This window comes from Bactrocera neohumeralis, chromosome 5, assembly GCF_024586455.1.
Source record: "Bactrocera neohumeralis isolate Rockhampton chromosome 5, APGP_CSIRO_Bneo_wtdbg2-racon-allhic-juicebox.fasta_v2, whole genome shotgun sequence".
Lineage (NCBI taxonomy): Eukaryota > Metazoa > Arthropoda > Insecta > Diptera > Tephritidae > Bactrocera > Bactrocera neohumeralis.
Genome location: NC_065922.1, coordinates 12548510 through 12562138, shown reverse-complemented (window position 1 = coordinate 12562138; position 13629 = coordinate 12548510). Strand labels below are relative to the sequence as shown.

The window sequence follows — 13629 nt, the reverse complement described above, 5'->3', positions numbered from 1 at the left end:
AGTCACCTTAGCCATTGCCATTGTTCAAAAGCACCTTTAGACCAAAAAACCTTCCAAGAAAAAGCAGGACAAAGCAAAATAACTAAAAATAATTTTATTGGAAGCCGGAAGTCGCAGTTCTTGGAAACGCAATCGCGTGGCTGCATACGCAGAAGTGCTTGCATTTCAATATTGTGCGCCAAAATGTTGCACTGACTGAGAGATCTCATTATCAGCTCTTTCAATTTTTACACTTAAAAGCATGCTCAAGTTCAGATTACATGCATCATAGAGATCACTTACAACCATATAAACACTTATGTATATGTTTCAGGGAACAAAATAAATTGCAGTCTTGTTTATAAATAACTGTTTCGCGGAAATATTGTTCAACAGAAATATTCTTATCGCAATGTAATAAGGTGAGATGAGATGAGATAGAATTTGGTTTGAATATTCAGTTGTGCGAAACAGAAGCGGCCGTTTGGTTGGATCGGGCATTATACGGATCAAGTGTTCTTGCAAAAACTCACAGCGAAAAAGTATCGCATGAAATCTGTGACTTTTTTTCTAATAATAACTGAACCAAAAAAATAATATATAGAAGAATCAGCTAAAAATAAGAATATATGAGTGTAACGTGATTTTGTTTAATTTTGCCAATAACTTATAAATAGCGAAAAAAATATCCTTCATAAATAGAAAACAGAAAATTCAGTTTACATACATTTTTTAATACCGAATGCAACCGAGTTTCATTCACAATTAAAATGCTTGCGACGTCAAAGCGAATTAGCTTCGTGTTTATTGTTCTTTTTGCTTGTTCGAGGCTTGGCGCGGCAGATCAGGAAGGTAAGTTATATTTGTCGGAGATGTTAAACCTTATTTAACATAATTTAGACTACTTCGATCATGTCGACGACACTTAAATTTAGAGCCGAAATCTTACGTGAATGGATACGAGTTCTGATTAGAAGAGCAGTCGATTGTCTGGAAGTTACTATTTATAGTGACCATTTTAAGAATGTGTGTGTGATTTTAATTTAACTAGCTTTAGTCAGTTCATGATCACAATCACATCTATTCTTGGCATAGCTTCTTATTTAATGGCGTAGATATCGCTTACGTATTTATAGCCGAGTTTACAAAAGCGCGACAGCGACAGTCGTTCTTGCTTTTCGTTGTTTGGCGCAAATTGGAAATTCTAAGTATAGCCAGCTCTTCTCAACCTGGTCTTTCTAACGGGATAGAGGTTTCCCTCTGCCCTTTATTGACTCGGCGACTGCGTCGAATACTTTCAGAGCTAGAGATCCATTCGGTCGACATAACTTAGCCAGCGTAGGCGCTGTCTCTTAATAATAACTATGTCAATGTTGTCGTATATCGTGGACCATAAATCTTCCGCAGAACCTTTCCGTCGAAAATTCGTAACGCCGACTCATCAAATGTTGTCAGCGTCGATGCTTCTGCACCATCTGCACCCGGAACCCCGATGATGAGTGACTTGCAGATTTTGGTAGTTTTACTTTCTCAATTGCCTACCAGGCTGACGTTGTTGTTGGTGTTAATGCTGGTTCCAAGATAGACGAAATTCTCTACGACTTCGAAATTATGACCGTTTACTGTTTCCAAGACTTGGTGCATGGTTAAAATCTGGTCGATTGTACAGTTTGCAGGTCTAAAGCCACACTGATAAGCTCTAATCAGTTTGTTGACGGTGGGCTTTAGTCTTTCACACATAAGCTCGATCCCACAATAGTTGGCGTAGATTGTGCGATCTTCCTTTTTGTGGATTAGGCAGAGCACACTTAAATATCAATCCCCGGGCATGCTTTCGTCCGCCCATATTCTACAAAGGAGCTGATGCATGCTCCTTATCAGTTCTTCGTCGCCGTGTTTGATTAGCTCGGCCGGCAATCCAACGGCCGCCGCCGCTTTGTTATTCTTCAGACGGATAATTGTTATTTTGACTTCTTCTTGGTCGATAAAAATACGTTTCTTTATGCGTGCTCTACTTTCATTAAAGAAAATGATCCCTGTGAAACCGACGATTATAGAGGGGTATGCTACACAGCTGGAAATTGTCCACATTTAAAGGATGCAATGACAGCGATGGGCCTCAATAGCACTTTCGTGGGGACTTGTGGATTCACGGTTTTTGAAGAGATCATTTGTTGTCCGTAAGTAATTTTTCAGAAGAACTTTACTCAATTTTAGTTTATTGTACCGAACATGAGTCTCCTTATTTAATAGAAATGAAGTGAGTTTTAGAACAACAACTACTAAATCGACGGAATTCACCACGATATCATCAAAATCCATACGCGATTCGCTAAAGGGGCTTACGCCCGAGGAAAGTAAGCGGCGTATCAAAGAGTTGATGCGGGAAGCAATGGGTGGATTAGAACGACCGCCAATGAAGAGGTTTTTACAAATTAGAGCTAAGTTAGTGGTCATGTATAAATTATACTTTTTTGTTTTTTGCAGCAATGCCACAAGTTTGCGTTCATCGGAACGCCCAGCTGATCGTGGTGAGTATAACACACAAATACAACAAAATATTCATTACAGCAATTAAAAAACACTTTGCAAAACATTTCAGCATGCAAAGAAATCGAAAAACAGCTAATGCCCAGTCTGCAAGCGCATGTACTTAACGGAACCGCGACCAATTTCGGCGAGTATCCGCACATGGCGAGAATTATATTCGACTCAGATAGATTGCGGTGTGGTGGCGTCTTAATCGATAAGCGTTTCGTGCTCACAGCTGCGCATTGCGTGCGAAACAAACAGGGAAAACCAATCAAGGTTGTGTTGGGTGTAAGTGACTTTAATGATAAAACTCAGATCGACTATCGACAGGATATAGATATTAAAGTAAGTTTATAAAATTAACTCTACACTTTCGTGGTTGCTATTAATAGTTTTTGAAATTTGAAATTAGCAAACCCATTTACCGCAAAACTATAGTGAGTTTAGCTTTTACGATGATATTGCTTTGATTGAATTGGCCAGAGATGCCGAGTTTAGCCAAGGCGTATATCCAACCTGTCTACACACCGACCAAATGGAACTGCCTTATGATATTGATCTAATTGTCACCGGTTTTGGCATAACTGAAAATAAAAGTACGTTGACTTGTTGTTTTTATTACTTTCATTTACTTTATTTGTTACTTTTATATTTTTAGAGGCCTCCGATCGTTTATTGGCGGCCAATTTGACGTACATACCCGTTTTATTGTGCGATCAAGGTTACGCTGATGTCAAGGATATTCGTCTCAACCGCGGCATCGTTGACACACAGCTCTGTGCCTTTTCACCGGATAGCGATGCTTGCCAGGGTGACTCTGGCGGTCCGATACATATTGTCAAAGATAAACATTATAATAATTATCGTGTCGTTGGCGTAGTTTCATTCGGCTTTGAGTGTGGTTCGGAGTTGCCGGGTGTGTATACCAGAGTGTCGGAATATTTAGACTTTATCGAAGCCGTTGTATGGCCGGATGGCTGATTGCTGTGGCCATGTAACAAAACTGTATTATATAATAAGATACGTTTTTATGTTATTATTTTGTAAAAATGTAGGATTCTTCGGTAGTTATAAAAATTATTTGCTTAATTTATAGAAAAAATTTCCTAGAACAAATAAATATATTTATTATTAATCGAAAACGAAAGCTCAAAACTACCTTACTTATTCTGAATCTTTTCTCATTTTGCGTTGTTGTATTATTGCTTGGACTCTCTCTTAATTGGCGCATAATATTGGGTAGTCGAAAAAGTCTTTTCGTATTTTGTCATAGATGTCGTTGCAGTCGTATATCGCCAGTGCCACCAATCACATTGTGTCATACCATATATAGTGTTGGAAAGGTGAGATTTTAAGCTTCATTTAACAAAAAAAATTAAATTCGGGGAAGTTGCAAAACATAGCTGTTCGAAAATTATGAAGAAATTCGCTATATTTTGAAATTTTTGTATAAAAAAGGAAGGATGTCACACAAGCTACCAATAAAATTTGTGAAGTTTACGGCGTATCAGTTCGCGTAGCTCAACAATGGTTCGCTCGCTTCCGTTCTGCAAATTTCGATGTGAAAGATGCACCTCGCTCTGGTCGATCTATCCTTGAAAAAGTCGATGAAATTATGGAAAAGATTGACCAGGACCGTCACATAAGCAGCCTTGACATCGCTAAGGAGCTTAACATTCATCATCAAAAGGTTTTGAACCATTTAAAAAAGGCTGGCTACAAAAAGAAGCTCGATGTTTGGGTACCACATGAATTGTCTGTGAAAAATTTAATGGACCGAATTAACATCTGCGATACTTTGCTGAAACGAAATCGAACAATTACTGAAGCGAATGGAAACAGAAGGGAAAAGTGGATCAAATAAGACAATAATGTGCAAAAAAGATCATGGTCCAAGCGTGGTGAAGCTCAACAAATGGTCGCTCCAAAAGTTAAGCTGAGTGTTTGGTGGGATTGGAAAGGAATCATCCACTATGAGCTGCTCCAGCCTAATTGAACGATTGATTCTACATTTTACTGTCAACAACTGATGAGTTTGAAGCAAGCAATCGAACAAATTGGTCAGAACTGAAAGACGGAAAGGGCTTCGTCTTCCAACAGGATAACGCTAGACCACACACATCTTTGAAGACTTGGCCAAATCTGGGAGAGCTTGGCTGGGAAGTTTTGATGCCTCCACCATATAGCCCTGACCTTGCATCATCGGAATAACTTTTGTTTCGGTCAATGCAGAACTCCCTTAATGGAGTAAAGTTGGTTCCAAGAGAAGCCTTGCAGTTTTTCGCCGAGAAACCAGAAAAGTTTTACACTGATGGTATAATGTCTCTAGCGGAAAAATTTGGTTCATTAAAGCGGTTTTTGAGCGCTGCCTTCTGGTAAAAAAATTTACCTGAGAGAGCAATGTTCGCAATCTTTTTACGTGCGCCAGAAATACTTTGTCAAAAACTTGACCTGAGAGAGCAACTTAAAAATGTCATGAACCGTTTCAAATAAAGCTAATGTTATTTTTTTTAAAAATCATCAACTCTCTAAAAAGTTATATCTTTCGGTAAGACATAGTTCTCCATCAAAGAAAAAGGCTCATATGCTAGAGAGCAAACGAATGTTTCTTCGCAACCTGTCTGTAAATGAAATCAATATAATTCAGTCATTGTTTAATTAACAAAAAAAAAAAATAAAGATTGGCGAATTTGATACCCAAAGCCTCACTATACAAAGCTTATCACTTCAGTTTTTTTACGGAAGAGTAGGTGACAACATTTGTTGATTGCAAATCAGTTAAACTTTTTTTTTATTAAAATCATTTCAGTAAGTGTGTGCCAAAATTCTGTAGAAATTCATTTCATGATTGTGGAAGATTATATTGCATTGGGGTGAACAAGTAAGAAGTATGGTTCTGCGATAATTCGACTTCCTTTTATGATAATTTGTTGTAATGAATAAAATTGTATAAATTGTGATCAGTTAGAACAAGTCATTTAGTAATTTTTTCAATTGGACACATCGCAAACTTTCAGAGATTCCAAGTGTAGTCAGCTACTTCTCCGCCTCGCCTTCAGGTGGTCCAAGTTCGAATTTAGAGTTTGGTCGTGGGATAAGAGCTTCACTAGCACAAAGCAAAACCTTCCAGACCGTCAATACTGGCGGGGTCACGCCGGCTCTCTGCGATTTAACCATTACCGTTTTTCCTTGATGTTGTTGTAAGTTACTCACTTTTCATGCGCAGTAATCATCCGCTTTGGAAATGGATCGATTGTTTAGCGATCAGCGATTCGCAGATGGAAATTCGATCCATGAGGTTGTTTTCACGTTAACGCATGTGGTACCCATCAACGAGCTTCCTTTTTGTATCTATTCTTACTTAAATCTCTCTAGCTCTGGGGCAATCAATGACGGTCGCATAACTGGAAAGGAATTCGTTTTACTAGATCTTATCTTCGCGCGTACATATGTCTATAGATACACAATCATCTTTTTATGCTCTTTAGATTATTCCACTCAACTGATGATGGCCAAATTAATGTACACACCGCTTTCGCAATGTAACGCAATCTTTGCAATCTATAAGGATCGTCGTATCCCATATGGCATTTTGGACACTCAAGTGTGTGCCTTTGCGCCGGGCAGAGATATTTGTGGCGGTGACTCAGGTGGTGGATTGGTTATGATCGACAATGACAAATACAAAGTTGTTGGCGTAGTTGCGGCCAGTATTAATTGTGGCGCGACTTTGCCGAGCTTGCGCACCAGAGTTGCCAAATATTTCCATTTTATTGAAGGCATTATATAGATCATTTGCTATTTTCAATGAAACTAATAAAGTATTGTCGAATACATATATTTAATTAGAGTAAGCGCATTTTGTTTTCTTCCTTTTAAGGGGGTATTCTGGTTTAGAAATTCGAAATAATCGATTTTTTTTTATCCCATTAATGACGGTCGTCGGGGAAAGCAAGTCAAATCATTCAACTCGAAATCGGACCTTTGGAAAATGCCGTTAAATGAAAGAAAAGTGGTGTAAAACTTGAAGGTTTACAAGCTTTCACAAGAGAGAGAAACGACTCGGATTTTTGTTAACTTCAACGAATAGTGAGGAAAATGTAGCAGCCGTGGCTGAGAGTGTACAAGAAGACTGTGGAGAGTTGATTCGGCGCCGTTCGCAGTAACTCGGACTGACGTATAGAACGACTTGACGCATCTCACATCGAGATCTTAAATTGAAAGTATACAAAATTCAGCTTGTGCAAGAACTGAAACCGCTCGACCGCCATATGGGCTCCTGAAAAGTTTCAAGAAGATCCGAAGTTTTCGAACCAAATTTTGTTCAGCGATGAGGCCCATTTCTGGCTAAATGCGTATGTAAACAAGCAAAATTGCCACATTTGGGACGAGGAGCAACGTGAAGAGATTCAATAGCTGCCATTTCATCCATAAAAAACAACGGTTTGACGTGGTTTGTAGGTCAATCCATATTTCTTCAAAAATGATGCCGGTGGGAACGTAACCGTCAATGGCGACGGTTGTCGCGCCATGATAACCGACTATTTGATTCCTGAAATTGAAGCTAATGATCTCGGCAACATTTGGTTTCAACAACATGGCGCCACTTTCTCCACACATCGCATCAAGCAATAGATTTATTGAGAGAACACCTCGGTGAGTAGATAATTTCACGTTTTGGGCCGGTTGATTGGCCATCAAATCCGTGTGATATCACACCGTTAGACTTTTTCTTGTGGGTATATGTAAAGTCTAAAGTCTATGCGGACAACCCCGCTTCGATCCAGGCCTTGGAGCAAAACATCAAACGAGTCATCGAAAATTGGACTCAACGGATGGACCATCTAAGACATAACCATGGACAACATTTGAAAGCGATAATCTTCAAAAAATAAATGCCAAAGGAAGTTCTTTCTAATGATATTAAACATTCCCCACAAAATTTAAAGTTTCTGTGCTTTTTTCTTTAAAAAAAAATAGGGAACCTCGAAATGGATCACCTTTTATAATGAATTCCACAAATTCTTTTTTCTACAATATGCATGTAGATATATTGAGCTCCAATGAAGATATCCGAATATGATTTAACACAAATTATGTTTCTAGTGTATCGCATTAAATAATGGTTAAAATCGGTCTATATTTTCGGCATCATCTACCGAATATGAGAACTTGCTTTAGCTGAATTTATACCGAATATATCGGCCAATTCGTGAAGTACACATATGTATATATTAGTGAACTTAGCTGCGGTTTTTGTTCTCGTATGGTTTACTGGGAAGAGAGAAGGAATGAAAACGAAAACATCGACAGATTTATTTCGCAAGCGATTTCTGTGTAAGACTTCGGTGTTATTGAAAATAAGCGAGTGATAAGAATTACAGAGGCAGACTTTACTGTTTTGTTTTTTGAATATCTCGGCTTAGTATATGTACATATTCCGTTTTGCATCATTCGTTACAATGTTTGTCTCATAATTCATTTATTACTTTACATTTTTTTTATGAGCTCTACTTTATTACGAGGTTTATACAAAAAGTATCGCGAATTTTAAATTTCCGAGGGCTGTATGTTTTGTTCCGTTAGCCGAAGGTACTTACATATGAAATCCCTACTATGCTACAAGCTACGATTGAGGAGATAAAAGTTAATCGAAGGATCGGGGATCAGGAAAGATTACTTTTTTAAGTACTGTGAGGATTGGAAAAATGCCGGTAGAAGTTCATTATATCTGGGAATGATTACTTTGAAGGGAAAAAAAAGATATTCATAAATAAATAAATACTTTCTTAAGAAATATACAATTTGCTATACTTTTGGAGCAAACCTCGTATTTATTAATAGTTCAGTGCAGTTTATCATACCGGCCGAGAAAGTCCATATTTATATTTGCAAAACCAAATGAATCAGACTTAAGGGAAACTACGAACAGCCGGGTTGTGTATTTCTGTGAAAGCTTATCTGAGGCACTCCGTATGCGACCACAAACTTCTTGCATATGGCACATTGATCTTGGTGATTGTGTTTCTTAAGGGGTCAGTAGGGTAATCTTTTTCAAAAAAATTGTTTTTTTTTTTTTCTTCTCAATATATCCTTAGAATTAATGTAAAAATTCACTTTCCATTTATGAAGGTTTCAAAAAACCCAAACAAATAATTATTTCGACGTTCGGAGCGCTCGGAGTGTTCACCTCAAACTCTAAACGCTTTTTCTCACACAAACTGGCGGACATGATTCCGGTCGAACTACTCAACCGATTTGCTTAAGACACCTAGCTTTCGTCCCTACCATATTCATAATTTTTATAATTTATTGGCAATGTTATGACAAAATTTATGTAAAAAACATGGGAAAAAATTAAAAAAAAAGAACGTTAATTACTTTTTTATTTATCAACATTTTTTTTCTTGATTCTAGTAGGGACGGAGAAATCGTTTCCGCCAGTGAAAAAACGCATCCCATTCCCTCAGCCAATTTCTCCGACAGATGTCATCAACAAATTCCAAACAAATTTGTTTAAACAATCCACGATATACCTCATGATATGTGAAAAAAGTTCTATTGTAGAATAAAAATTTCTATGAAAAAAATGTCAAAAAAACAGGCCAGATTACCCTACTGACCCCTTAAAGAAGGGATTCTTAAAATATGCATATGCTATTATCAGAACGATATGTGTTCAAACCAATTTTTCTCGCAATAAAACTCAACAATTCGACGCTGAATATTTCAGTTGTTGAGTGGACGAAACGACGATCACACGTGCGAATCATAGCGGACTTGAAGGTTGTTTTTCAAGCGCTCAAACAGCAGACACGGAAAAGCTGGGTCTATATACTATAAATAGCGGTAGTGTTGAACGTTTGCACTCAAGATAGTCAAAGAGTAGTGAAAATAAGTGAAATAATACAACAAAACTCGGTAAATGTAAATATCAAAGAGTTCCACGCATTCAAGTTCTACATAAATAAGTGGAATCGAGGCAACGTAAAAAGTGCATACTAGACTGTGGCACCAACCACTTATATGATAAATTGCTTTGAAACTTTCTTATAGGCAAAATTTGATCTCCAAGCAAAATGCGAAGAATACCCACAAATAAGCTTAAAGAGAATACTCGGTTGTTTATCTTGCTCATACTAAGCGCTCTCAGCGCTGCGAAACAGTACAACGGTGAGTAAGAGCATAATTCGGTGAGTTATTCAAGGCATACTAAAGGGTGTTTTAATTTAGAGGGTGATTTCTGTGATTTTGCGGGTTACAACGGAACATGCTTAAGAGCCACAAAATGTTCTCACTTACCGGCCTTGGCGCATACCTTGGGTTTGAGACGAGAGCAAATTGGTCATTGTGGTTTTTCGATGATGGAAGAAATAATTTGTTGTCCGTAAGTAAAGTCGTTTCTCATGCCGGTAAAATACTTACCTATTTCACTTCGCTATGCAAGTTTACCAACACTGCAAAGTCCAGTTCCCAACATTTTAGAAGAATTTAAGCCGACCGAAACTCGTGCGTTACCTGAGGAGAGTAGTGAAAAACCTAGAGCAGGCATACAAATAGAGACCGGGCGTTCAAATGCTGTCAGGGCTGGAGACAATACAAACGAGGAAAGCAATATTCTTGATAGTATATTTAAAAAATATGTTAAACCGATTGTGGCTGTGAACGAAAACGAGCGAATAAAAATGCCAAACGGAAATGCAAATGAAAGACTAATCCAACTATTTAATGGAAACATACCGATTCATGGTAAAGCCGAGGGCAGCATAAAAGGTGGCAATGAAAACCGGGTGCCCGCTGGAAAGGTTGGACAACGAATGCAAGAGATTGACATTTCCGCGCCTATCTGGAACGTGAAAGGTAAGGACTCTGGCCGAGTCGGAGACCTCTGCGCATTTCTTCTCATACATCTGACATTTCAGCTGATACACCATGTGAGACGAGACACTATAATGGCACATGCAAGACAAAAATACAGTGCAGACATTTAGCCGCTAGCTTGGCGAACATGCGTTTAAATGATACGGATGTGGCTCATTGCGATCAAGAAGATATAATTTGTTGTCCGTAAGTATTTAAGCTTTTGTAAAGAAAGAGTCTTATGTCACTTCAATTTGTAATTGAGCCATTAATTGTATTCGCAGCAATATTGAGCGACCAGCTGTTCGTGGTGAGTATTGAAGAAAGGAGTTTGCTTGTGTTGTGCCTACCAATAATATTAATATTCTTTAGCCTGTCGAGACATTGAACGCAGTTTAGGGCCATATCAAGGGGAACATGTTATCGGTGGCCATAAAGTGTCCGCCACGGAATACCCTTTTATGGCTCATATTTTTTATGACCGCCCGGATTATATCTGTGGTGGCACATTGATTCACGAGCGTTTCGTGTTAACAGCAGCGCATTGTGTCGTAGTGAGGGGAGGCAAAGCTGTAAAAGTAACTTTGGGTGTTGCTAATATAAATGATCCTAAAGAAGCGCGCTATCGGCAAGATATAGATATTAAGGTGAGTAATATACATATGTACTATATATGCACATTTAAACTTTCGAAGTGGAACTTAATTGGACGAAATTATGTTAGGTTAGGTTAGGTCGATCCTAAGAAGTATCTCACTTGGACGGCTTAAAACGCCAGTCCGTTGTGGCACCTAAAACTCCTACAAACTGGACCATAAGACCCTTATAATTAAACATAAAAAGTGATCAATTTCGATGTACCTTACTTTTTTTTAAGAAAAAACACAGAAACTTCAAATCTAATGGGGAATCTTTATTATCAATCGAAAGAACATTATTTGGCATTTATTTCTTGAAGATTATCTCTTTTAAATGTTGGCCGCGCTACGTCTCAGCTGGTCCAATTTTCGATGGCTCGTTCAACATTTCGACTGTTAACTGGCGACTGAAACGTGTGAGGTTTTGCTTCAAGGCCTGAATCGAAGCGGAATTGTCCGCATAGACTTTAGACTTTACATATACCCACAGGAGAAAGTCTAACGGTGTGATATCACACGATCTTGGTGGACAATCGACCGGCCCAAAACGTGAAATTATCTGTTCACTGAGGTATTCTCTCAATAAATCTATTGATTGATGCGATGTGTAGGAAGTGGCTCCGTTTTGTTGAAACCAAATGTCGCCGATATCACGAGATTCAATTTCAGACATCAAATGGTCGGTTATCATGGCGCGATAACGGTCGCCATTGATGGTTACGTTCTCACCGACAACATTTTGGAAGAAATATTTACCGATAATTCTACCGGCTCACAAACCACACGAAACCGTTGTTCGTGTCCGCAGCTCTTGGATCTGTTTAGATTGATCTTCGTCAAAAAAAAATGCAAAAATGAAAGGTTATTGAAAAAAGCACATTTACTTGGATCCGTTTCCATATCCGTATGCCTGTATACACAGGGTTTGTCCGGAAAGTAATAAGACTGTGTCGTGTTAAACAAATTTATTGAACTAGTCGTTGCAACTCTTTAAAAATTAGGCGACCTCTGGACAAGCCTGCTTGACCAGATTAAACGTCTCTATCGCAGATTTACAGAGTTTCACATAGAATTTATTCGCGTACGTCTGCTCTAACGAACGCTGCATTTCGGCTTGCACCACTCACAGAAACACTTCACGCGAAAATATTTGTCCAGACTCTTCAGGTGCTCGGAGAAAACTGCCCATCCGCTCGTTCGTTAGCTAGAAACGCCCTCTACAGAATCCAGTCGGCTGCTCCTTTGTCGGAATCGCCGTTAGGAGACCATTATAGCTTACATACACTGAACTGATACTGAACGATCGAAACCTCGCATGGGAAACTTTTTTATTGACAATTTTTTTTCATTTGAATTTCCTCGACAGAGAACGATTGAGCATGAGCAATATTCAAGCTTTTCAAACTATTTCGACATAGCAGTGATTGAATTGGCTAAAGCGGTCGAATACAGTCTAACCGTTAATCCGACATGCCTGCATACCGATCAAGCAGAGTTACCTGATGGCATTGAACTAACTACGGCTGGATGGGGAAAGACCGAGAATGGAGGTATGTTATAAAGCCCGAACAAATGTGATTTCACTTTCAGTGACATTTTTAATATTTTTGCGTGTTTTATATATATATTTTTTTTTAATTTTTATTATATGGTTATAGGGACCTCAGAACATTTATTAGCGGTGCAGCTGAATAAATTATCGCTTGCACAATGTAATCAAAGTTATGCGTCTAGAATTGGACGTGCTATAAATCATGGCATTGAAGATACACAACTCTGTGCGCTTGCGCACGGAAAGGATTCGTGTGGCGGTGACTCCGGTGGCCCTTTACTTCTAAGTGAAAATGCGGCTTATAACAGCTACAGAGTCGTCGGGATCGTTTCCTTTGGTTCAGAAGTATGTGGCGGAACTATGCCGGGTGTATACACCAGGGTGTCAAAGTTTTTGGATTTCATTGAAGCCATTGTCTGGCCGGATGAACTGCACTAAAGTTAGTCCATATTTACACAGTATATATCATAAATTAATAGACATATGTATAACTAAGTAACTTAAAAATAAACTACAACTATTTTAAGTGTTTGTAAAGTAAAAAGAAAATCTATGAGAATTATAATAATAAAATACACGAAGCTAAGAAGTGATTAAAGAGTCGTGCTCAAGCTGATGTTTAAAGGAATGACGGTGAGGAATTGGGCAAATCAGGTGCTCTAGTCAGATCCGGCACTGAAGTCATTACAGTCCAAAGAGTTTTGGCCTAACTGTAGTAGCCAGGCGGCGACATTCGATCCGTGAAAGACTTCTTCGACTACTGTAATATGGTTTCCCTTGAATTTCTTTCTTAGGATCATCAATATTCCAGCCGGATTGGACCGTGATTTATTCTGAAAATATTCAATAGAATATTCACTAAGCAACGCAACCCATTTTGGTGAAAATATGTTGGTGATTTTTTGTAAATAAACCTATGTGGAAGAGTGGTAATTAAAAGATATCCAAGGCATTGTTTAGTCGATGGTTTCTAAAAACATTTTCAAAATTATGATCCCTTCTGCTTTCGTATAGGGTTAGGATCTTATTGTGCTATCCTAACCCTATATCATCGACATTTTTCAGTGG

The 13629-nt window shown here is 38.4% G+C and overlaps 1 protein-coding gene across 1 annotated transcript; it reads left to right on the top strand.

The window, feature by feature from the left end:
• The first annotated feature begins 301 nt into the window (after positions 1-301).
• On the top strand, positions 302-13157 carry LOC126758194 (uncharacterized). Its single transcript, XM_050472305.1, has 15 exons — positions 302-831; positions 2006-2159; positions 2233-2403; positions 2467-2510; positions 2582-2856; positions 2924-3107; positions 3170-3487; positions 9577-9684; positions 9745-9898; positions 9959-10371; positions 10434-10578; positions 10656-10681; positions 10744-11018; positions 12376-12559; positions 12668-13157. Exons 1-15 carry the CDS (start codon positions 750-752, stop codon positions 12997-12999), a joined length of 2865 nt encoding a protein of 954 aa, XP_050328262.1. The 5' UTR covers positions 302-749; the 3' UTR covers positions 13000-13157.
• The last annotated feature ends 472 nt before the right edge of the window (positions 13158-13629 follow it).